Source organism: Syngnathus floridae, chromosome 22 (assembly GCF_059516105.1).
Source record: "Syngnathus floridae isolate MCC-2025c chromosome 22, RoL_Sflo_1.0, whole genome shotgun sequence".
In the NCBI taxonomy this organism is placed as follows: domain Eukaryota; kingdom Metazoa; phylum Chordata; class Actinopteri; order Syngnathiformes; family Syngnathidae; genus Syngnathus; species Syngnathus floridae.
In genome coordinates this window covers 5,427,222-5,452,619 of record NC_142434.1, presented here as the reverse complement: position 1 = coordinate 5,452,619, position 25,398 = coordinate 5,427,222, and the positions used below count along the sequence as shown (strand labels likewise).

Sequence of the window (25,398 nt, the reverse complement as noted above, 5' to 3'; positions counted from 1 at the left end):
GTGTTCCTAATATAATGACGATTGATCACTCGCTCATTGTGTGCTGTTCATATTCCAGCTGGGAGGATCGTGATCTCAACCACTGCCATCACTGTGACTGTGGGCAAGAAGACCGCCATTGCTGGAGGTAGGACATCATCTCTTGAAATGAATAATTGCAATAGCATTTGAAACCTCTAGAGGGCAATGTTTATCTTTATGCAAAAGACAAATTATGATTCATGCGTACATAAATTTACCAGGTCGTTCACTTTCATACTTACTGTACCTCGTGTATTAGAGTATTTATTTATTCAAGTTTATTTACCATAACTGACACTATACCGCCTGGAAAAGGAAGAAGGCAGTTAAAAAAAAAAGAATAAAGGTTAGTCCTTTTAAATAGATAGACTAGGAAGGGAGGACAAAAAGGGGAGCAGACAAAAAAGGGTGGACCGAGGTGGGAAGGAAAAGCAAGGTGAAAAACACTCCAAATGATGAGAAAAGATGTGTCAGGAAGATAAATGGACACGAGATAAGCGCGAGAGGAGACGAGAAGGACAGAGTTGATGAGAAAGGAAAAAAGTGTTGGAAGGGATTGAGGCGTAAAGAACAAGATAAGGATTAGTACGCACACAGAGGAGCCGCCATCGCCGCTGATTCATTCCCTGCTTTGACCCTGTGTGTATGTTTACTCCATTTTATTTGATTAGATGATTTGACCCTTTGCTGGAAATAGTGCGTGTGTGCTCAAATTGAGCATAAATAGACACAATGGTGGTTTAGTCACGCCTTGGAATAGAGTGTGATATGTTTTTATTTCCGTCAATGCATATGTACTGGGAAATTCTTCGTTATCGCCATTGCCTAAAACACAATCATCGTCATAACACACACAACACACCACCAAATTCTGGCCAGTATACTTCGGAGGCCCTTCAGTCATTATGTTGTTAGTAGCAAACTATATTTTATTATTCTGTACACACACACGGGTTATAAGAACAGGATTCAGCTAGCTAAGATACTTAGCTACTAACAGCACGACACCTGCAGGCCGGGAAGTGTAAAGTTCCGACTTTGGCAGACAGCGTTTCGCCATAGTTTTGAAAAGATCGCCAACATGACATTTACACTATTTTACATGTATGGCGAACTCTTGTCTTTTGTAGGAACTCGACACAGCCCGATAAAATGACGACTAATGAACAAACATTACAGTGATACTCCAAACAAAACATACAAGCGTTATAAGCACAACAAAAAAACAAACATTGTGGATTTGGAATCTTTTTGGAAGGGTCACAATTCAGGCTGGGACACCATACTGGCTAATTCTAGCTAGCTAGATATAGCTATAGATATAGCTAGCTATATTAGCCTAGCTAGTGCTGGACGATTATAATATTTATCTGCGTCATACACACTTTAATTATAGGTTTCTTTCAGGCCAATTTACACAAGGAGGGGATTGTTTTTAATAGAGGAATATGCAATGAAAGTTTATTTTTACTCAGCCGGAATGCAAATCAAATTTTCTTTGGCAGTGGCGTGTTCAAATCAGGCTGATGCAAGCCTTCATCGCATATTACGGATAATTGTGAGGAAAGAAACCATATGGAAATCTTTCAGGAGGACTTTCCATTTATAGCAACTGGATGGAAAGATGGTTGGAGAGATAAAGGCTTGGGGGAGAGTGTGTGTGTGTGGGGGGGGGAATAGCAGCATCTTTTAGTTTAATCCCTTGTTAGCGCTAATCCCTCCGGGTAGGATGGTTTTATAAAAAAAGGCAAGGAAAGGGAAACCATTGCGGGTAACAGATTAGGGCGATAAAGTGCTGGAAAGTTCTGAAGTCTGTCGATGGAGCTTGTCGGGATTATGAGATGCGTGGTTTGAGAAATATTAAGAACATTTGAGGCTTCCCGGGATAAACGGCCAACAATATGGACACCTGAGACGGACCAGAAAGAAACTGAAATCTGGTCCTGGTGTTTAGTTCTGAGACATTGCATTACAAGTATTGGCTAACTAGATTACCCCCTCTGTGAGGACTTGTCTGGACCAGGTTTTCGAGTCTTGAAAGAGCAGATATATAGCCCATAGTATTGTCTTGTATGTGAACATTGGTCGGATCATAAGCACACTCAAGAGTCCCTGAAAATTATAAGATCTGCTCTTCGGTGACTTGATAGATGCACATTAGATGAAACCTTCTTGTTCTCTCTGGTGCTAAGTTCAGAAGCCCAACAGCATCAGTAGGTGGGTCGTAGGCGAGATGAAAGGATAAAAAAATAAAGGCGAGGAGGAAGGCTTTGAAAGAAGTAAAGTTGGTGATGTTTGGAGAGTTGAAGGTGGTGATCATTGTTTTCTCTTTCAAACCCGTTCTCCTCTTTGAGCCCTTAGCCTAACGAAACCTCTTGTCCGTGGCTCCCCTACGCCACAGAGGAGATTTGTTTCTCTTCTCGATCGTCCGCGTCCGCCTCACCGTCTCCCATGAGCGGCTGCCTCTTCTTCAGCTCTCTCTGGTATTTGGCCATCAGCGAGGCGTAGATGCACCCGTACGCGGCCGCCGCCACCATCATAATGCAAACGATCCCGCACACCACCCCGGCGATCACCACCGTGCCGATGGCGCGACGCACGCTCACGGGGCGGTAGCGAGCTCGTACGCAATCTGCCGGGGCCTCTCCACCGCCCCCGGCTCCTCCTCCTGTGTTTGAAGAGGTGTCATCACCGCCAGAAATTGACGGTGCCCCGCTGGGGTTAAGAACCCCCCTGCTGCAGGGCGGACCTCCTCGGGATCCGTCACCGCCTCCGTTCTCGTCCTCGAGCTGGAGGCAGTAGTTGAACATTTCTACTGGAACGCCGCGGATGTCTCGCCCCCGCAGGTCTTTGGGTAGCGTGCACTCCATCGCATCCACCTTTCCGCCTGAAGGAGAGAAAACGACAGGGGGACAAGAGGAGGGTCATTAAGGAAATACCTCGTGCCTGTGAAGCCGGTTAATTGAGAGTAAGAGGACAAGACAGCAAGCGAAGACAAATGGGGGGTGGTATACCGACACCGGAATGAGTCATACATCACACACGCGCCCTCGACACTAACTTGGAGATAGACCCAACTGAGGCCTTCCACTGTATAATTCACGAGATGGCATGTCCTGTTTAGCTCTCTCTTGTACGCGGAAGAAAAAACTTGGTGTGACTCATTTCCTAGGCAAGCTGCAAATTTAGGGCACAGGTGTCAAACTCTGATTCTCGAGGTCTGGTATCCTGCATGTTTTAGATGTTCCCCTCCTCCAACTCACCTCGTTCCAATGATCAGTAAGCTGTGCGGGAGCTGGAAAATGATCCTGATCATTTGAAATGTTTTAGAGGAGGGAAACATCTAATAGATAAGGGATACTGGACCTCCAGGGTATGGTCCAACACGATTGAGTCTAATCCAGGAGGCCATGGACTTGCGGAGATGACACTCCTAGAAAGGACCCTCTTTCTGAAAACATGCCAACAGGTTGAATTTATTGGCAACGGCAATGTGCTCTGTCAATCTCAAGATGTCTCTTTGCCAAACGCTGCAATATGGCCAGACTGAGCCAGAGCAGAGCGGACTGGAGCGAGAATAATGGAGATGTTGCTTCATTAGTGAAGCAGCCGAGGCCTGAGGCACTGAGGTGAATGCAGATTTTCACACATGAGGAGAGACCACGGGATCAGCTGCGCTTCCCTTGATGCATCGACACAGCACACGGGAGGCGGGAATAAAATGTGCATCCGCACGGGGATGATTTCCTTGCACCTCATCATTGCCAATCACAAACACCCTGCTCGGAACGGCTATGACATCAATCAGACGCTCACCTCGATATAATAACCACTCCATCCAGTGTTTGAACTCCCGCAGGTTGCAATCACATTCCCAAGGGTTGTGTCCTAGTTCCAGGTGTTGGAGGTGGGCGAGTGGCTCAAATGCTGCCCTCTCCAAGCCGCGAAGTCTGTTACCAGCCAAGGACAACCATCTACACCAGGAATATTTCGAAATCAATAAACAGGAACTGACAACCGTGTCTTCGCCCGGATGTTTGTTTACCTGAGACCTTGTACCTCATCCAAGAGCCCCAGAGGAATTGATGCCAGGCCATTGAGTGAAAGATCGAGACTCTGGAGACCCCCCAAACCCTGTAAGAACAGCAGGACCAGCAGATTTACTTTGGCAGTCCAGTTTCGGATCAATGATTGTCGCTTCGGGAATGCCAAATGTCAACGGGTGATTGATGATAGCTTTGTCTGTCCTAAGTAAAGTCATGCTCGGCTATACTGGTAGATTCTGGAAATTAGTGCCTGGGCTGATGCCAAAACTTGGATGGATTTCCTTATATGGTCAATTTGTATATTGTGTGAGGTGTGTCGTTCGTACCTGAAAGAGATCTCTGTCCATTCCTGTTAGAGAGTTGTTGTGCAGGCTCAGTTTGGTCAGATTGCTCATGTCCCTGAATAATCCGGCCGGTAAATTGTCAAGGTAGTTGTTTGAGAGATCCACCTCCTGTAATGTGACACAACAATGTCAGATGTGCCTTGAAATGATCTCACAACGGTGAACTGCACAAACCTCCAGAGAGGAGAGGTTAGCGAATGCCGACGCTCCCAGCGAGGCTAGCTTGTTGTTAGCCAGCAGGAGCGAGCGACTCCCCGCGGGGAGGAGGTGCACGGGAGGCGGGGTGGAGAGTCCTCGGCCCCCGCAGTCCACCAGCAGGCCATCTGAGGAGCAGAGACATGGCGGAGGGCAGGAACAAGCTGGTCGGAGCAGCACCACCAGCAGGCAGAGGAAGACTGGAGGGAAGAATCAAGAAAACCCAGAATGTGAGGGCGATCCTTTCTGTTTACGCCTTTTGCCAATGTTTTTGTCGATTTGGGTCCATATGCCCGACGCGTGAATGTCGAGTGCTGACAAAGTGTGATCTCAAGAGAGCGACTCCAGACACAGACGTTGCACTTTTTAAACTGCCCGACAGCAGAATTCATTAGTAGAGTTAGCATTTATTTCTCAGGGGCGCTAGTCATTTGTTCGTACATTATACGGATAAAGTTCTGTATCGTCACATATCTGGAGATACCATCGGTTCCTCAGACACCAGACACAACCTGACCATGAACTGTACAGAATGTGAATCCAATTTTCCAAAGATCGCTTGACTTCACAAATGAATGACAAGAGAGATTAACAGTTTTGCTGATATTCTTGAGGGGGGGGGGGGGGGGGGTCTTAGGAGGATTTCTGCCGCGCAGTAGCTTTGAATTTGCCGTTGCAGGTTAGAACCGTTGCAGGAGATTTAAGATGACAGAGGTATATGAGCGCCGTTATGTAACGAAGAGGCGGAGGAGACGGTTCTGTTTGGGATGCACGTCAAATCACGCGCAAATCGTGTCTTCGCGAGGATATTTTTCCACGCCATCCAACTATTCCTCCCTCCCTGGCTTCTTCTCCTCGTGTTGCTCCCTCCCACTCTCCCTCCCTAACTTTCAACATTTATGAGAGGTTTGAGCTGCTCGCATGGAGGAGGAAGAGGAGGAGGTGGTGGTGGTTGTTTTGTCTTATTTTAGCTGCTGCAAATCCTCTGCTTTGCTTATAAAGGGCCTTTCCCGGCATCCTCGTTTTAAGCCACGGGCCTTTCAGTCCCCCAATCGTCCATCATGGATACCATGAGTTAGGATAAGGAGTCTCCCTGAACCGATGTTTGATTTGCTACTTTCTGCTATCCAGTTGTGATGTCAACACAAGAATGTTTGTCCGCATCACCTTGACAACGCAGCTGTCTGACATGTAATATCCCGCGGGTGGGCCCTAGGGGACACCGGACCCGTCGATGATGTCATCCGGTCGGACGTTACCCGGAGGCCGAGCTGTTTTCCGATAAGGAGCTCCACCAGCTGTCTCTTATCTGAAGTCCTTAATTAACTAGCAGTCTGTCTGTCATCATAAATGCCCAGCAACTTGTCAAATGCGGTTTTGATTGGTTTAATTTAACCCTATGGAATGGTAATCAAACACCCGAGATTTTAGCTGCGTTGACGTTTTTACAAGCCGAAATTTACGGCTGAGCTTCTGGCAACTCTATGTATTCAAACGGAACATCAAGCGGCAGCCATTTTCATCAATGATGGTTCGCTGATGAAATGTGGTGACATCCAGGAAAATATTTTCATAGCGCACTATTTTTCCGCTTCATTCTCAAGCTGCTGTGCCTGTGTAATTTGTCAAGGGCTGTCTGATCCGCTCTGTAAACAGAAGCATCATTTATTCAACATATGGACAACAGCCAGCTAGTGTGTTTGTGTATTTCTTCTTTTTTTTTTTTACACCCTTAGCTTGAAAGGTATGAAACACGAAGCGGCACGCGCATGCAAATGAAATACTATTAGGCCCCCACAGCTGCTTCACCACATTATTTCAACTCTGACAAGGTAACGCCGTGTTGCCGTAGCAACCGAGGTACCGTCAACTGATGCTTAGGACAAGTGAGAAAGGCGCCGTGAGACAAGTTTGCAGCTCACGTCAAGAGCACCACCGTTTAACCCGCATCATCTCTTTGCCAGAGCTCTGGAATCATGGCTTACTCACACACGTGTCATAGCATCACACAAATACAAACAACACAGATAAGGCTAAACAAGGTGTGGAGGTTTAGGCTGCACTTGCTGACACTGGGATGAGAGGGGAATGGATTAGGATTGCTCTCAAATCCTCTTTTATTAATTATTCCTCTTCTTCCTGACTTTCAAATGGTGCCATGTTGCGTTACATGCCTCTTGACTCTTCAGTCGAGATGAGGCAGTCTTGTTTAGCACACCAATTCATAAGTAAAACTGCATCATAAAAATGTCCGTTTCCGACAATATTTTATTTTGTCACATCTCAGCCCACTTTAGCTTTTAGCTGGGTGTTGGCTAACTCCTTAGCTCCCTCAGCTAGTTTCAGATGCTAACTAGCTTGTCAACTGGGTGATATCTGACTGGTAGTTTAAGATGCTAACTAGCGTGTTAGCTCAACGATAGTAACTAGCCTGGAGCGTCCTCGGGTAGTTTCAGATTCAAGCTAACTTGCTAGCTGGATGATAGCTAGATTGAGATGCTAACTGGTTTGTTGATATTGGATTTGGATGATTATCCTTCCCTACTTGAACTTTCACATTCTCCTAATGTCAGTTTTCACTTAAAGCTTTGACTTACATAAAAAGCATGATCCTAAGAGAGTCAAAAGTAGACAAGCTCCGAACCCACACCCGCCAATAAAGGATATTGAATTGAGCGAGAGTGAGTTTTGGCAAGGCAATAATCTCAGTGTTACAGTCTTGCCAGCGACTTAATTGCATGGTAGAGGCACTCGTCCAAAAAGTGTTTCCTACTTAATACAACACCTTAGCTTTTGTTTCTCACTAAATTCTTGTAAAAACAGGCTAGCTAAAAATTGTCCTACAAATGTTTTGTCATCGAAATAGTGGAGAATGATACCAAAAGAAGAAACAACCTTTCGGCCATTTTCTCCTTGCTGTTTGGCGTCTAGAGACTTACACACTGTGGAGTGGCATTTCATGAAAGGATTGCGCTCACGGCCACAGCATATTCAATGCCCTTATCCTTTGTCTATCCGTGTGCATGTGCGCGTGCAAGTATGCCGAGCATGCTAACATTAGCAGCTGTCAAAACAGACTGTACCACATGTATCATTGGGAGTATAATAGATGGGATCAATCAGAACGAGAACAGAGTTTCTTACACTGACCAAATCCTGACGGGGGCAGGCCTACGCCCCCTGGGGAGTAGCTGTGGGGGGGCATGACGTGCGACTTCCCCGGTGGCGATGGCAGCGGGAGGCGTCAAGCGGCCATGCTTGCAGCCTCCACAGGGGCGGCGACTGCAAATAGTTCAATCACCTGAAAAAAAGACATTAACGTCACTTTCAATCATTTTATTGATGAGATGGTGACAAAATATACTTGTACTTAACATGTCTGGTTAGCCAGTTAATAGCCTGCCGCTAACCTGAACTGACAACAGCAAACTCACCCATGTCATTCACCATACCCGTCTTTTAAAGCCAAATCACAGATGATGGTGTCAAACAACCCCCAAGTCATCTGTTCATCTGATTAAGTTATATTTGGAGGCAGCTAAAATATCACTGGGATTCGATTCCCACCATGTTCGTCTGCCACAAAGTGTGAACGGTAAATAAAATGAACGAATGGCTAAAATGGACGAAGAATATGAACCAAAACAGTGACTAGGCGATAGAAGAGCACAAATGACATTTATTAAAAAAAACAGGTATCGAGTTATACCCAAGTGATCGAAAATAACTTTCTTGCTACTTGAGTAGCACATGGGAATCGTTTTGGGCGACGTTGGCGCGATGCTACGAGACGGCCCCTTTTCACCAGAGTGTCATCCGAAGCCAATTAGCTGCGTGTGAAATAACGGCACTCATCAGATTAGGCTGTAGTGCAATAATTAGACGTGGTTTTTTTCACCCCCTCTTTCTCTCTCTCGTTCACTCGGTGGCACGAATTGAGGTCTGCGTGAGGATCCGTGTCGAGTGATTATGGGAATTTGCATTTTAAGTAGCCCAGGCAAATGATCAGATGCACACGGATTTAACGGACGAGGCGGATCCTGATGTGGTTGACAGACGTTATTGTCGACTCCTCACCTGAATGTGATCTAAAAAGTCAAATTAGCCGACATCCTCCTCTGGGAAATCTGACTTTTTGAATCGCAGTATAAATGCAATTACCGAAATGTAAATAACAATAATAACAATTTAACAGATGATCACCTGTATTGATGAACCACAGCAAAGAAATTAAACTATGTCACTAATATCGATCAATGCCAAGGTGGGTATTGATATTTGGATCAATTCTGTTTCTCATTAAATTGTTGCTATTTAGCATCTTAGCTAGGATGCAATCTAAAAAGCTGAGGTCCCTTAAATGTTATGGCATCGCATTAAGCTATTCTCAGAAAGATTTTTTTTTTTTTTTTTATATACATCAAATTGATCTGCAGCCCATGTCGCTCCCACACACTGCCAGGCTGAGCGGTCGCCGTCGAGGCGGGGAATCAAATGACGCCTCATCCCGACCCCTAACTGGTCTTATGTCCTCTCGTCTTTCCTTGCTACTCCTCTGCACATGCCGTTCATGCCACTTCCTGTCCACTCTTGGATTTATAGCACCATGTGCTGCCTTTATGTGTTTTTTTTAAGAGAAAAATAGATTGTGTGGCTTGAAGGAAACGGTAAATATTAGCCCATCTTTGCCCTCTCTTGCCAAATTGATTACGTTTCCAAAGGTACTTCATCTTTTCACTACAGGCCAACATGACGTGCGTGACTAATCGTTTTATATCGCCAGTGCGGTTTCCGCCCCATTTGCCAGCAAATTATATTCCGCCTGGTCATCAGGGCATTGGCAGGTGCGACTTTGACTAACAATGGCGCTTGACAGATTTTGTCGGTAAACTATTTTAGGATAAGACCAGCTACGAGGATTTTTGATTATACCTGCTTTATTGTAAAATTTGCAATAGAGCTGGACATCCTGCCCGTCACTCATCCTCTCTGTTTTCATGGCTGCTCGTGAACTATTGATATAGGCGCTAAGCTAGCTTGCTAACCAATAAGCTGTTGCTAGCTTGCACCTTCAAGTCTCTTATTCACAACTACCTAGAGGCAAATAATATAATTCTGACAAAGAGAAGATGACGCTATGATAATTGCTAAGCTAATGTAAAACTTAGACCAGGGGTGTCATTTTTTTCGCGGGCCGCATTGTAGTCATAGTTTCTTTCGGAGGGCCATTGTGACTGTCAACCCAAATAAATGTATGAGCACCTTATATTATATACAGTATAAGCTACAAAACAAACCGACAAATAACTCGTTTTCAAATCAGACTCGTACAAACTGGTCAAATTTAAAAATATATACATATTTTTTTAAAAGTGAAAACAATTTGCAATTCTAGTAATGACACGAATTTGATGCATGATTTGTCTTCGCGGGCCACATAAAATGATGTGGCGGGCCGTATCTGGCCCCCGGGCCTTCAGTTTGACACCTGTGACTTAGCCGAAAGAAGCCCTAAGAAGCGATTAAATACGCTACACTTGATTTGAAAAGTGAAACGTTACTACTAATTACTTGCTTTTGAAAGTGACTAAGTTAAATCACAAGTTACTTTAACCAATGATTTAACCACACGTCGACAAAGTATATTTTTAACAAGAGCTCCTTCATTGGTCTACTCGTGTGACAAATTGAATGAAATAAATATATCAAAACAAAATAAAGCAACAACTACACAGGAAAAAAAACAGGAAACAAAGAAATAATCTCATTCTAAATTAATCTTATGTTTATTTCATTCACAATATTGTAAAGAGATGTGATTTACACCATAATATAAATTTTAGTCCAATTTGTTTTTCTCCCCATGCAACTCTAAAGCAGAGCTGTGCAGCCAACCGTCGCTAAATCAATTTTTAATGCCTTTTTCTACCCAGGAGACGACACACACACACACACATACATGAACAGATGCCTAAATACATGACGATAAGCTTGACACATGCAGACATGCGCGCGTTGACAAGTGCGCCAAAGCAAAATATGCACACGTGTCTCAACGCACACATAACGTACACACACATACATGCATAGCGTTGGGATCAGATCACACACACGTTGATGGTGACAAAAAGCGAAGGTCAAACTGAACCCAATCTTGATGAATAGAGGTCAAAAGTATGCAATTGCGTCACAGCGTATCATAACAAAGTCCCGACACGTTACAACAACTTTTTGGGGGGCAAAGTGTTGAATTTGACAATTTCACACTTATTAGTTTTATGGTGATAAATTAAAGACTGTATTGCTAGTATGCACCTGCTACTCACATGACATTTGGATTCTTTGCCAGGAAGGTGTTAGGTTTATGACATGAGGATTAAATTAAGAGACTTGTGTGAAGCTCTTGCGAAGGAGGGCGATAAAAAATCTATAAAAAGTCATCGCATTTAACTTCAGCGGTATTCGATTTTGTTCCTTTCATATTGCAAAATTGCCACCGCAATAATAAACAAAAGTGAGCATTATTAAATTATTTTTACGTTGCCATGGTAATAATCCCTCAATCACATGCCTTGCAAACTTTATTTAATTTTTTAGCAACAGTGTTAAAAGAATATCTTTAAAGACATTATTTATGAACATGCAAAGACTCACCTTCCGACTAAATATTTCAACGCGCACCAGTGTCACTGATCTCCTCTTTCACGCATCCCTCCTTCCCTATTATTTTTATTTTAAACAAATCCAAAATGGAAGAAGCTATAAGAAACATAAATCCATACGTTGATAATCCCGATGAGGATAAAAAGAATAATAATCCTTCTTTACGTTTCGAGACAATCCCCTGCTTGTATCAAAAACGCTTGGTGGAGGGAGGGGGGGGGGTCTTATATTGTGGAGGCAAGAGCGGATGGAGATGCTTAATCCTCGTCTTCACATCCAGTCCTTGTTTGAATGACACGTCCGGTGGCGTCCTCCTTGCTGGCTCGTGAGGATCTGAGGTGTGTGTGAGCTGGAGAAGAGTGAACGGCGTGCTCGCCCGCATGTGTGTGTGTCACAGACTGAACGAGAATGTGCTGGCGTCACGCTCACCCTCCCGTGTGCCGCTATGTTTTTGATTCCTGCGCTCAACACACATTGTGTGTGTGCTGTTTTTCCTCCCTCCGCCCTTCGTCTCCGTATGCCTGTGCAGTCGTGCGTGTGTCAGGAGTGTGTGTGTGTGTGTTGTCAAATATAGCAAGTGTACACGCCGCTTCTGTCTGCCCCTCAGCTCTCCCACGGTGACACAAGAGAGGATGAGTGAGTCAGATGGCTTGGACGTGGAGAAAGAGGGTTGAAACGTAAAGCCAAAGCGGAAGGGGAGACACAAGGAGGGGGGTTGGGGGAGGGGGGGGGGGCTCATCAGCTGATTCAAGTGAAGATGAGAATCTCCCTCTCGGCCACATGGGCTTTTCTTTTCTTTTTTTTTTTTCCCTTGCTCACGTCTCCCATTATTTTTCTTCTATTGCCTCCGGCAGCTGGCGTAATACTGACTTCTACTGTGTGTGTGTGTATGTGTGTGTGATGGGGGCTGAGGATAGGAACCAACATTTGTTTTGGTATTTGCAAGATGTTCGGATGCGCAGCAAGATCCAATACAAAAATCGCCTATTTTGGAGCAAAAATGTAAAAAAAAAAAAGATTTTTCTGACAATTTTTGCTATTTAGTAGTGTGCGTGCTTTGTGTGTACATTATGTCACGTCTACTTGGAAATTTAAATAATTTCTGTCATTTTTTATTTCTTTGGGGTAGATTTAAACACTTCGATCAATCCCAGGTTGCACATTTTCAGAGGTCCGTCACGTTTTCAAGCATTTTTTTTTTATTTCACCGAAACAAAACCCAGTGCTGCCATTTGCTGATAATAATTTGTTTTTTTTAACTTTCCCTGAGTTGGCTTATACTCTTCTCCACCAATATAAAATATAAAACTTTGGCACTCAGAGCGTTTAAGGATTACTATTTGAGGAAATTTGTGATATCTCATTATATCATCCCCTTAATTTTTTGATTGCCAATATGGTATTTCCTGCTTCACGGTAGAAAATCAAGGCTGTAAAGGGAAACATCGTATCTCCCGCAGCATATAATCACTTGGCTGCTTCTTTCCCGATTTACACGAGGCACATTTATTATTCCTCTAATGAGCATGAGAATCATTTGGCACTCTCGGCGGTGCTTAAATCACAGCAAAGGTAAAGAAGACGCGTCCTTAACAGCGCCGCTAGTTTGTTTGTTCGGATGAGACGGCCAGCAAAGGCGTGAGCGTGCTACCGCAGCCGGTGCGACCTTGAGTAGTTCATCACTGGCTGGCAGCTTCAAGGCGGCGAGCGTTATTAAAGCGCCACCGTAACACACGGCCTTCCCGGAACGAGCGGCGTGACAATCTTTAAAGGGCTGGAGTAATGGCGCGTCGCCTTGGAGCGGGGAAAAGTCAATAATTTCATATCACTTGACTCGCTGTGTGACGGCACACTTGTGATGCACATTAAGTTGCCAGTTTCTGTTGTCATTTTTTTGTTGTTGTGATACAAAAAAAATCAACTAATATTGTCGTTCCAATGTGACTTATAACAATTTTTTTTTTTTTTAGAAATGATAGTGGAAATAATGTGTTTGCAGAAGTGTGCACACCCTCTTTTAACTGGGACAAACCGGTAAAGAGTCTGCACAACCCTGTTCAAATACTTAAGTTTTGGAAATGACAAAAGTTGAGAAATCATTTCAAGTAAAAAAATATTTTCAAAACAAACAATTGAGATAATGTGCTTGCACAAGTGTGTACACCCTATTATAAGTGAGGATGAGGCTGTTTGAATTAACCAGTCACGTTCAAAAAATGTTTCTTTTTTAAAAAAAATGAGAAAATGTGGTTGCACAAGTGTTCACACCCTATTAAATAATAAAATTTACATACTCTATTGCGTTTTTCTCCATAGATAAAGACAAATTCAGTCCAAGCAAAGAATTTAGAAGTCACAATATTTTATCAGGAGGCGATTTCACAGTCATACATTAAGATTACATAATTTTATCCTGGTTTCTATTTGCAACCATCCGCCCGAGCAGTTTCCAGCGCCAACGCCTCATGAAAACACCACATTGGTCATCGGGCCAGCACACACATAAACAAACAAGCGGAACATGAAGTGTGGGCGTTGGCACCAATGTCATCGGTCAAGCGTGTATTCTTGGAAAACCTCCGTCTATTTTAACCGCGGCGAAATAGGATGTGTTGTATTCCATTGTGTGCCCTCCGCTAGGCTGCTTTGCCAACACACCGCCCCCTCCGCCCAACATCCATCCTTTCAAAATTGGATCGGATTTTCACCTGCTCGCTATTATCCACTCGGCGTCTGGGCCGAGGACTATTGAGATCGCTTTACTTTGTCACGCCGTCGTGACTGCGGCACCCAATCACCCGCAGGTGTCACAAGCCGTGACTACACGGCTCTTTGAGCCACCCTCTATTTATAGGCGGCTATCTCACTGACCTTATCTAATCGAAGAGGTCAATGCCAAAGTCTTTATTTCGGAAAGCATATCGCTTGTAATTTGCCTCAAAGCTTCTATTGGGGAAAAACTCTAGACAAGCTACCATTCCAACATTTTGGGAAGTAGATAAATACTAAAAGCTATCGATTCGGTAATCAATTAATGCCCCCAGACCTTTAGGAAATGACCCAATTATGTTTTGTTAGAGGCACGCTTGGATTATCGTATTTTTCAAATTATAAGGCGGACCGAAATATATGACGAGTCTCAGTAAACAGGTCTATTTTGGGAAATTTCCATAAATAAGGTGCATCGAGTTATAAGGGAGCACATGGTGATAAGGCACACCAGGTTTTAATAATAATAATAATAATAATAATAATTTATACATTTTATTTATAAGGCACCTTTCGAGGCACTCAAGGTCACCGTACAGACATAAAATAGCATACACAATTAAAAGAAGAGTATAACAGCAAAGAAACATCGTTAACACGTTATAAGTTGCATTACGGCACATTGCAGGTACAGCAATTAAATCAATAAATTTTTAAACAAATTTAATTCAATAATTTAATTGGACACTTAAATATGAAGTGTCCTCTTGATTTTTGAGAAATGTCAAGATTTTAAACGAGCCTTATAGTCCGAAAAAGACGAGTTGCCTGAGCGATAAAACACAGCACATAAACGGAAATAACGGCAGGCGAAGATGATAAACGTTAGATGAATTCCATAAATATCGGCATCTGGCAAGCTCAACCGACCGCCTCCGGGCGTTTTGTCCGATATTTTGTTGCCTGATTAAGACGACAGGGGAAAGATTTCTAACACCGGATGATAACACGAGGTGAGCTTGATTAATTTGGCCTTCCGCGGGGAAGAAGTGGGATGCGTCCATATTTCCTGGCTGCTTTTATTTGTCTGGCAAGGAGGAGGCATACACAGAAGGTGCCAAAGGAAGATTTGCATAGCCTAGATGAGACATTATCGTCATGCATATGGACAAAAGTATTGGGACGACAATGATTTTTGGTAAGACTTTGAAAGGTCTTTCCTCCATCTGCTTTTTTTTACGATCATCTGTGAAGTCGGCTGATAAGTCACTTTTATGGGCCTAGGGTCAATATGGACGTCGCAGGTTTCGCTTTGAATCAATGGATTCTTAAATCATGACGCGGAACAGGTTTTTCTCAATCCTACCGAAAAAAAAAATCAAAGCATCTCTCGGTATAATGCATTGCAATTCTACAAAAGGATCACGAACATATAATGAAAATACATTAAAATACAATCTAGTATTCATATTTCCGGGCCATGTATAAAAAAGGTTTGGTGCACTCAAAATTTCATTCAATTTGAAAAAAATTGACTAAATAGTTTTATGTTCAGAACTGTTGTCCCTTGAATTATCCCCTAAACTTAAAAATATAAGGAAAAACAACTCAGCAAATGTGCTTACTTTGCCATAAATGTCATTAATAGTTAGTTTTATATTTTAGCCCCACAAATCCAAGTTGTTGTTTTTTATAGTGCAGTGAAATAAGAAATGGTTCCCTGATTAAGTGCACTTGCTGCAATTCAAATTTTTTTAACCCTCATTTTATATGGCTTAGTCTGTCAGATAGCGTGATGATCTACGATGCTTACTGCACTATTTTTTTTTTTTTGGGGGGGGGGAGGGTGGCGTTGAACATATTGTGACCCTGATGATGATGGAAAAAAAACCCACTGGTTTAAGATTCTGCCTCAGCCATACGAGCTGTCACTGCCGGATGAATTAAGCGGCGGAATTTACTGGATTATCATGTATTTCAAATGCACAAAATCCCTCTTTCACTCTACCACTCGGAGACTTTCATTAATTTGGTCACAGTTGATCTGCTGCGAAAAAAGCTGCGTGTTCGTCATAAGGCAGGGAGGGATTTCCTTTAGCGTGACGGCGGGCGGCCTTGAGCCGGCTGCTCGTGACAAAATGAAGTTGGAGAAGGGGTCAATGAGGGAGCAACGACAGCACGGAATAAAAACAATGCATCATCCCGAGAGGGGTTTGAAAGTCGGAGTATTGGTTTGCCACAACTGCTTCCAGTGGTTGGTGTGGGTTGCCTGGCAACATCAGTTTATTGAACAAGTCAGCCAAGGCTGTGCTTGAACAACGCGACTATTTTTGGGTACACGTCTTGGTTGCAGGTTTTCGTTGATTAGGAATCTTGACTTGTCAGTTTTTTAGAAGATATATCTTGTACACATAAAATAATTCCAAACATAGGCACATTCTCAGCAAGGCTGTCACTACTGAATATTTCTATAATCGATTATTCTACCACTGATGCCGATTAATCAAATAATTTGATGAAATTTAATTTTACATGAAAGTATATTACAAATGTATTTTTACGCATTCACCAATATTTTTATAATCGATTATTCTACCGATTATGCCGATTAATAGAATAATTGGATAACATTAAATTAAAAACTCACCAGCCTTTTTGAAAATGATTCAACTATCGCTGGAATAAACACAATCAGTGTTTTCACGAACGACAACAAAAAATAATAATTGCTGTTGAGAGGTTGACATTAGAAAATGTGGGCAATTCTAAGTTAAAAATGTCTCTAAAAGATTACTTGATTCTTAAAATAGTTTTCGATTAAACTGACGATCGATTACTTCTCGATTAATCGATTAATTTTGGCAGCGCTTAAAAGGGTGTGCACACTAACGCAACAACATCATTTCAGGGTTTTTTTTTTACTTTCTCTCCCCAAAAGACTAAAAAGATAAGAAAGTGGAGCCTGAATTGTCATATATCCTGTGCTAATCTTACTTTGCTCCTTTTAACCAAAGTCTGTGAAGCAAAAGTGTGTTATCGAGTACAGCATTCAGCAAGACTGTCTGGTGTGAAATATAAATTAAGTGAGAGCATGTTCACACACAGTTCCCACCTCAAGTCGCATCTCTTGCACACACAAACACATATATGTGAAAGAAACACGCACACGCCGCTAGCTCCATTATGAATAGCCACGCTCGGCTTGAAATGAAAAGGGCTTTCCAGCTCATAACGTTATTAAAAATCAATTAATCTGCCTTCGCGCTTTGGCGTTCTTCACTTCCTGTCCGCCGCCTGTGTCATCCGACCTAGTTATATCAATTAATCTTCTCCTTTGATTACACCGTCGCAGACCTCTCTGTGTGACTTCCATTAGCTATGCCTCGCACGTCTTGTTGACATTATTTTCACACTGCTTGGAAGAATAAGCACGATGTCCATGTAGCCTGTTCGCAAAATCAAGGTTATTGGCAAAATTGGTCAAAAATAACCCAAATTCATAGCAATATATCTTGCGCCGATTTTGCTATTAGCTATAGCTAAATAGCTAACACAGACTAATGCAGAGTTATTTATACACAGTGCAAATAACTGTTTTGATTTTTTTTTTTTTTGCCCAACAGTTTAACTATTTTAAGGCAGTAGGAAAACAACCCATTATGTTTTATGTGTCTGAAGAATGCCCTCTCTGAAATAGAAGCACCAACGTGTGTCTTTCCGTTTTTAGCCTCCACTCCGGGGAACCATCAACACGGCCTTTTAGCACACGCTGACCATCCGCGCCTTACACAATAACACACACTCACACATTGACACGTTGGTAAGCTTAATGGGGGGAAAGTGTGCGAAGGCACGAAACAGTTTTTTTTTTCGCAGATTGGATAAATAGTGCGGATAGAATGGATCCTCTTACACATGGCCTGGCTGTTGTTTTTCATGGCCACCTGACACCTCGCCATTTAGTGGTGTGAACTCATTCACTGGCAGCACAGTTAAAATGGATCTTTGACGTCTAAAGCCGTCAATGGCATTGAATGAGTTGAGTACACAATGTTCAACAAGGACAGACAAGGAAGGAAAATTAGAAGAACTAAAGTCGCAATATTCCTGAAATAAATAAAAAGATCGACTTTCCCTTCCTGCATCTAATCACAGTAATGAGCAATTAACTCCATCATTCCTTATTTATTCCTCTTCACTAGTTCATTTCCTGTTGCAAGTTCGCCGCCCCTTGATTGACAGCTTGCAGTGATTACAAATCACCCCGCTCGCTGCCACACATCCTTGTTTACACTGCGCGGTGTTGCATCGTTTTGTTAATCGCAGAAGATTACGATTGCTTAATTTTTTTTTTATATTGTTTTTTAAGTTTTCTGGCATAAACTACAAAATCTGATTAAAAAAAAACTCTCTTATTGGTATATGTGCTGATACTGTACGTCGGTAAACATAATCGGAAAAAAAAGCCCCGATACGACATCACCGATACCACATTAGTTATTATATAATTTGTAAACTATTAGCAATATATCCCTAATGGCTTCCATAGTGATGAGTAAAACACACTTGAACTAGTGATTTTTTTTTTTTTTTTTTTTTTTGGTCATTGGATGAGAATAGCAGAGGCTTCCCCCAGAGTACTTGAGCAAAGCATGCTGGGATGAAGAAGAGGGGAGAAAAGTGCTGAGTCTATGATGCTAATATGAAGTGTCATCCTCCCTCGCACTGCTGTGTGAGCGTGTGTGTGTGTGTGTGTGTGCGTGGGTGTATTCAGAATGTGTGCATATGTTGCTCAGAGAATTTATTAGTTTTTTTATTCACCGGAATGCCGTTTGAGATTAAAAAGCACACCTAAGTCGTGAATCTGCCACCTCACATTCACACGTGTATCAAAACACACACTGGCTTTTGATGAAGTGTTGTAGGTCGCGGCATCTAAGAATAGCAGCACAGTGCTACTGTTGTTAAAAGGGCAATTATTATGCGAATGCAATCAAGAGGCTTCAAATTCAAGCTCAAGCTGTTAACTGCCTCTCCTAGTCGAAGTTAACTGGAAAATAAAAAAAACTGTAAAAAAAACAAACTAATTAACTGAATAAAAAATAAAAAAAACTGAACTGTTAACTGTAAAAAAACTGTAAAAAAAATACATTTTGTGGATTTAACCAAACACCGAATTACCACGAACTGAATGCTAACATACAATGCAAATCCTCCTCGGTGGGCTAACAAAACTAGCATCTGTTTTGCAGTAGTACTAAACCTTTAAACAAAAAATGTGATTTTAATATAAAGTGAAGAAACACAAACTGAACATAATCACTGGTATATATTCTTTATCCTGTGCAAAAAACGACCACGATTAGTGCAACTTAACCATCTTTTTCTGTGTTTCGTCATTAAATCTATATATAGACATGTATTATACTGCCTCCCAGAGGTCAAAAAGTGCAGATCATAAGAAGGCTCAATCGTTATGAAATCAAGATGTTTAATTATATTATGACTACCGTGCTATTTTTCTTATTACAAAATGTTACTGGAACAAATTATTGGGTTTTCCATTCATTTCAACGGAGAAAGATGATTTGATGGAATAAAATCTAGCTTGAGATTTTTCTCTTTCTGTTTTACAGCCATTGGTGTCCAGATGACTCTGGAGGTGATGGAATCCAGATTTTGGGCCATCGCATCACAGGTTTATATCAACAACAACAAAAATGTAACATCATGCCATGCTTGGAATAATAATGACTCTCAGAACATGGCTGCTGTCTTATTCACAGCCTGTGACCAAAAGCCTCTCTTAAGCTCTCTCTTAATGGGAAATTAAATGTAGTAGATCTAAATTAGCACTTGTTTCACCACCCAACCGGCAATAAAAGAGTGTTTAGGCTGCTTGTGAAAGACTGATACAAGGTGTCCCTTCCACACCTCTAAGGCAGCATTTTTTTTTTTTTTTTATATGTGGCAGGTGTTGGACAGCTCCACCACCTCGACTCCCCCATAGTGGCAAAGATAGCGATTTAAAAAAAATAAAAAAATAAAAACAGTGGCTGGCCGTTAAATAATGGAAGGCAAAAGCAACCAGCAAAGTGTGTGTACGTGTGACACTCCCTTGTGGGGACTTTAGTAGATGCGTCTATAAGTACTTACGTATGTCCCGCGTGGATGAGCGACATATGGAGAGCCATCATCGCTAAAGTGTCCAAATTCATCATCGAGGAGCTTGTTAGTGTGATTTTTAGAAGCAATTCTGCCTCGCGTATGAATAATTTACCGTTATGTCTCGGGGCATATTCGCAAATAAACTCCGGATTCCAAAGAAGTAAATGGCCCCTCTGTCTTACATAATGTGGTTGTCACACGTGATTTTTTTTTTTGTCACTCACAGCATGATCCAGTGGTGCGTGTTTTCTTACTTACACTTACTTACGGATTTATTTACTAATTTGCTAATGTAATATTTTTATTAATTTAAAAAATATATAATTAATTTTAATTGTAATTTTAATTGTAACCTGTTTAATTAATTTGAAAAAAAATTTGATTGAATTACCGTATTTGCCGGTGTACAGGTCGACTCGGTGTATAAGTCGACCCCCTAAAATTCGACGGAAATTTACGATTTTATGATATATCCTTTGTATAAGTCGAGCTCAATTGTTACATTATATTAAACTTCAAAATTCAATATGCGAAATTTATTGACGAAATGTGTTCAAATTCCGGGAGGCCGTGCGCATGCGGCTGTTTATAAGCACCGCGGAGGAAATCGCGGCCGGCGAGCTCGCGCACGCCACCCGGCACCAACGGGAGGCCGGAAATAGCTCCAAGCCGAGCGGATCGGCACTTTATAAGCACCGCGGAGGAGATCGCGGCGCCTCATTGGACTTCCAGCGGCCGGCGAGCTCGCGCACCCGCCCGGCACATCCGGGAGGCCGTGCGCACGAGCCAAGTGGCCGAAAATAGCCCCCGCCGAGCGGATCGGCTGTTTATAAGCACCGCTGAGGTGGTCGCGGCGTCTCATTCGACTTCCAGCGGCCGGCGAGCTCGCGCACCCGCCCGGCACATCCGGGAGGCCGTGCGCACGAGCCAAGTGGCCGAAAATAGCCCCCGCCGAGCGGATCGGCTGTTTATAAGCACCGCGGAGGTGGTGGCGGCGCCTCATTCGACTTCCAGCGGCCGGCGAGCTCGCGCACCCGCCCGGCACATCCGGGAGGCCGTGCGCACGAGCCAAGTGGCCGAAAATAGCCCCCGCCGAACGGATCGGCTGTTTATAAGCACCGCGGAGGTGGTGGCGGCGCCTCATTCGACTTCCAGCGGGCCGCGCACTCGCGCACGCCGCCCGGTTCAAATTTTCTAAGTGCAACGCACAATGAGATGCATGAGAAACGGCCTTGGTTACCATCACATTTGAAGCGATGAATACGAAGTTAAATTTTATGACTCGGTGTATAAGTCGAGGTCGATTTTTTTCGGTCGATTTTGGATCGAAAAAGGTCGACCAATACACCGGCAAATACGGTAGTTAATTTTAATTGTTCGCATATTGGATTGGTTGCAGGTGTACCTAATGTTGTGGCCGGTATTTCTTGTTTATATTTCTTTGTTTTCTTTATTTCCTATTAGTCAAAACAGGTGAAAAATAACTAAAATAAAAATAAAATTCGGGTCAAAAAGGGACAGACACAACTTTTTGGGTTATATAAGACACTAAACAACCCTAAAATAATTCTGTGTTGTATTTCATAACATCTGCCTCGCTTCTATTGTCATTATTAATTAAGTGATGTTTATTTCTCTCCTCTGTTTGTGTCTTCGCAGCCAAACGACACTGATGTAAGTGATTTTATCACTCCGATTGTACCGGCGAACCTAATTTTAACATCTTCTGCACGTCCTGAGCGCCGTCAAATCCTCCTCACACACTTCAAACAGAACAAAAAAGAGGCCCCGGAGTGAAGACTTGTGTTTTGCACCTCACCTTTGACTGTTATGAAACAATTTCATCAGTTTTTTTTCTTTCGTTCATTTGCCCCGCAGTGCTCCGACGTGGAAGGAATTTGTCCTCTTCGTTGCGACAGCTTTGTGAGTGCACCCCCCCCCCCCACACTTACCTCCTCCATCGTCTCAGAAAGATCTCAAGCTCCCGTGGCATGACAGTTGGATGTCGAACGAGCTTATTTCTCTGTTGTGTATAATTTGAGCTCATTACGCCGATCGCAATTGCCTTTTCTATCTCGTCTCTGTCTCCCGCGGCAGGATATGGAGTGCTACGTGATTGACAATAATGGCTTTGTCCTCATTTCCAAACAACGCGCTGACGTCAGTTCACTCACGCAAGAGTAATTTTACGCTGAGGTGTGAGTTTCGGAAAATCGTAATACCGCCTTTTGCGTCTTTGACGACAGGCCGGGACATTCTTCGGCGAGGTGGACGGCGCCGTTATGTCCACGTTGATCCGAATGGGCATGTTCAAGAGGTAAGGTCAATTCCAAGATGGTGGCCAACCCAATCCTGAATTTTTATTATATTACATCCATTTTTCTATTTCCTCAGGGTTTCTCTGTTTGACTACCAGGCGATGTGTAAAATGAACACGCACTCCGTCAGCAGGGCCCGGCCACTTCTTAATGTGTGTATTTACATCATCTAGTCTTAGATTAGCACATTCACTACCATTGACGAATAAAGACGTCGAAGATTCTTTTAACGGAACTGGCAGTGATTAATTCAATTTATCATTTTTTTTTCCCCTTCTAGTCATTCTACGCTTTGGCATCCACTCTCAAGTGGTTCCTTTCCAACTTCTTACTGTAAGTGTTGCTACTAGCAATTGGCAAGCAAGCGTATTCCCAAGTCGATCAACGGATTGTCTTTTATTTGTACTCAATCCATCATTGCATATTATCGTGGATGTAAAGCACTGTGGCCAATAAAGTGCTCTCCTGCTGACAGAACTTTGGGTCAGGGCCCAGTTTGAAGAAAATTGAAAGCAATCTGCCAGCGAGACTGTAATGATGGAGTTGCTAATTGATTCCCCCCACTCGCCTTTTTTTCTCCACTTCACAAGGTTTCTCCTTGAGTTTAACGTTTGTGGTTTCTGGCACACGGAGCACTTTGCAGATGGTAAGTTCACACAAGGGCAGAGAATTTTTTTTTTTTTTTTATAAAACACCAATATGGAACTTTCATGATACAACACACAAACATTGTAAATATAGCTCAGCCTGACCGAGGCTGTAAAATCAAAACACTCCCTTAGGATGAGGCAACTTTTCTAAATTCTCCTGCAGCGTCTGCTCACAAGAAAAAGGGGGACCTCCTGCAACCGTGTGATACAGAGTACCCCAGTTTTGTCTACGAGCCGTCAGTCAAAGAGACCAACAGTATCATCAAGTGCGGACGCTGCCAGAAGTAAGCACACATGCATAATCCATTCTTCATGCTTCTGCCTGTATTTATATAACCGCAAGGATGGAAATAAGTGGGCAGAAACAGGATTAAATGAGGGTGCATTAGATTATACAAATCACATGGTGAGTGGTGAAGAAAGTATTTAAAAAAAAAAAGGTAAATAGAACAGGGGAGTCAAAACAAGGGGAGAAGTTGAAGAGGTGAGGAATGGAGTGTGGTGAGCACCCTCTTGAGGATGGCTGTGGCATGACAATAACATTCCTGTTTGCTGCTGGATATTCATATTGTATAAACAAACATTTGTGCTACAGGATGTTTGTGGTGCAACAGATTCCGCAGAGCAACCTGCTGATGTTGGTTGTCCAGGCCGACTGCGACTGCTCCAGACAATACTCGCCTATTACTATGGAGCCCAAAGAAGTCAAATATATCCTCGACTTCAAAAATAACTGAAATGTGCTTGGTTGGTAGTAGAATGAGCCAGGTGGATGGAATTTACTCTCAAAATTGAATTTTACTGTCAAATCAAAGACACTTACTACAATTTAGCTTGAAATCTGCTAGCTTAATGCTAATTGATAATAAACTGGCTAACAAATAGCATCTATGTTAGCGGTGTTATAATGCTTTAAAGCATTCCAATACTCAGACATTTTTAACCTCTGATAAAAAAAAAAAAGCAAGTAATATTTTTACAGTTTTCAGAGTCACTTTAATTAGTTGTGGAACTCTTCTTTGTTTGTGTCTGTATTATACTGCCCCTGGTGGTCAAGGTGTGCACACCACATGGAGCAGCAATGACTTAATGCTTTAATTCTTCACATTTTATTTAACTTTTACAAAGTTGCATTCTGTATTTTCTTTATCAAAACAATACATTACAAATATTTTTGGCTCTCATTGCAAGTTTTCATGGATTAGCTATGTATCCTTGACATCCACTGAACATAACTCCTCAGTGAAATGCGACCGGATGCGTTCCCAGAAGATCCGCAGACGTCCCGAGTCGTGCCATGCTTACCACCCTCAGGTAAAAGATATATCATGTGGATGTTCAAGGTCATAATGAGACAATTTCCCTTTCAGGAGAATGCAAACGACTGCGGAGGAGCGTCCGCCGCATCCCTCTCTACCTTGCTCTTCCTCGTTTGTCCATCCATTGCCTCATTCCTCTACCAATGGTGACCCTGATTTTGCCACAAGTGGATTTTCTTTTTTATATAAAACACAACTATTTTTGTTGGTCCTGACAAACCGAAGAACTGTTCCCTTTGTTGGTGAAAGTGCAGAAAATTGGCAGGTGTTGCCATGGATACCACTCCATTAGTTTTATTCTCTTCCACCACCTTGTATCTCCAAATGAAAGGGGGGGACTAAACAGAAGCAGGTGGTTGCCGTGACTCACGCGGATGAATTATGAATCATATGAGTGAATGTAATGGAGCCCGTAGGGAAGTAATGAATTTCTGATTTAGCTTCACGCCGATTTGCGTATGGTCATGCAAATCACATCATGTAGCATAGGAAGGGCTTCAAAATACAAAGGTCTAACTTATTATATCCGCCTGGTCAGGTTCATACATTAAATTAATACCCTTTAACTATTTCAAAATGTATCATTTAAGGTTGAGTCCTGGGTAGCACGTCATTTCATTTAAACAAGTAAAAAACAATATATACATTGCTGCCTCCTGTATATTGGTGTAAATCTGTCATCATATTTTTGTACGCTACTAGCTTTTCTAAAAGCATGTGTTTATGAGAAATTGCCAGATTGACTACCTTTTAAACTTATTCATTGTGTGTTTTTGTGTATTTGTAACGGTCGTCCAGAAAACATAAATTTATCCAATTTTTCCGTCTTAATTCACATTAACCCTCATTGCACGTTTGTGAAGAAAGCCACATTTTTTAAAGTGTCTATTATGTTTTTGTACTGCTTTTGCATTGTGTTTATATTTTGCCTCTGCTGTAAAATAATAAAAACAGTGAATTAGCGA

General features: G+C 42.5%; 2 protein-coding genes across 4 annotated transcripts in view; one reads left to right on the top strand and one right to left on the bottom strand.

Annotated features, from left to right (window-relative positions):
• The window catches only part of LOC148379420 (voltage-dependent calcium channel subunit alpha-2/delta-4-like), a 33,512-nt gene extending 8,114 nt beyond the window's left edge, over positions 1 to 25,398 (top strand). For both annotated transcript variants that reach the window (XM_088366885.1, XM_088366884.1), the window contains 13 exons: positions 59 to 127; positions 19,615 to 19,676; positions 21,806 to 21,820; positions 22,025 to 22,069; positions 22,244 to 22,306; positions 22,393 to 22,463; positions 22,541 to 22,616; positions 22,745 to 22,797; positions 23,055 to 23,110; positions 23,278 to 23,398; positions 23,710 to 23,830; positions 24,351 to 24,428; positions 24,485 to 25,398. In XM_088366885.1, the coding sequence (XP_088223011.1) occupies positions 59 to 127; positions 19,615 to 19,676; positions 21,806 to 21,820; positions 22,025 to 22,069; positions 22,244 to 22,306; positions 22,393 to 22,463; positions 22,541 to 22,616; positions 22,745 to 22,797; positions 23,055 to 23,110; positions 23,278 to 23,398; positions 23,710 to 23,830; positions 24,351 to 24,428; positions 24,485 to 24,583 (929 nt within the window). In that variant the 3' untranslated portion in view covers positions 24,584 to 25,398. The remainder of the gene's footprint in view (positions 1 to 58; positions 128 to 19,614; positions 19,677 to 21,805; positions 21,821 to 22,024; positions 22,070 to 22,243; positions 22,307 to 22,392; positions 22,464 to 22,540; positions 22,617 to 22,744; positions 22,798 to 23,054; positions 23,111 to 23,277; positions 23,399 to 23,709; positions 23,831 to 24,350; positions 24,429 to 24,484) is intronic.
• Positions 779 to 11,876, bottom strand: lrtm2a (leucine rich repeat transmembrane protein 2a). 2 transcript variants are annotated; one of them, XM_088366897.1, is made up of 7 exons: positions 11,261 to 11,876; positions 7,751 to 7,907; positions 4,586 to 4,806; positions 4,394 to 4,519; positions 4,067 to 4,155; positions 3,838 to 3,995; positions 779 to 2,908 (listed from the first exon to the last, which is right to left on the bottom strand). In XM_088366897.1, the coding sequence occupies exons 2-7, from the start codon at positions 7,809 to 7,811 to the stop codon at positions 2,412 to 2,414; spliced, it is 1,152 nt and encodes a 383-aa protein (XP_088223023.1). In that variant the 5' UTR covers positions 7,812 to 7,907; positions 11,261 to 11,876; the 3' UTR covers positions 779 to 2,411. The 2 variants fall into 2 exon arrangements, with proteins under 2 accessions (XP_088223023.1, XP_088223024.1); XM_088366898.1 differs by having other exon boundaries at positions 7,757 to 7,907; positions 11,261 to 11,875.

Coding starts and splice junctions, on each gene's coding strand:
- lrtm2a (XM_088366897.1), bottom strand. CDS start 7,811: ATGCCCCCCCACAGCTACTCCCCAGGGGGCGTAGGCCTGCCCCCGTCA. Junction 4,807..7,750: donor CCCGTCAGGATTTGGTCAGT/GTAAGAAACTCT, acceptor TCTTCCCTCCAG/TCTTCCTCTGCCTGCTGGTG. Junction 2,909..3,837: donor GGAGTGGTTATTATATCGAG/GTGAGCGTCTGA, acceptor TCTCTCCTTCAG/GCGGAAAGGTGGATGCGATG.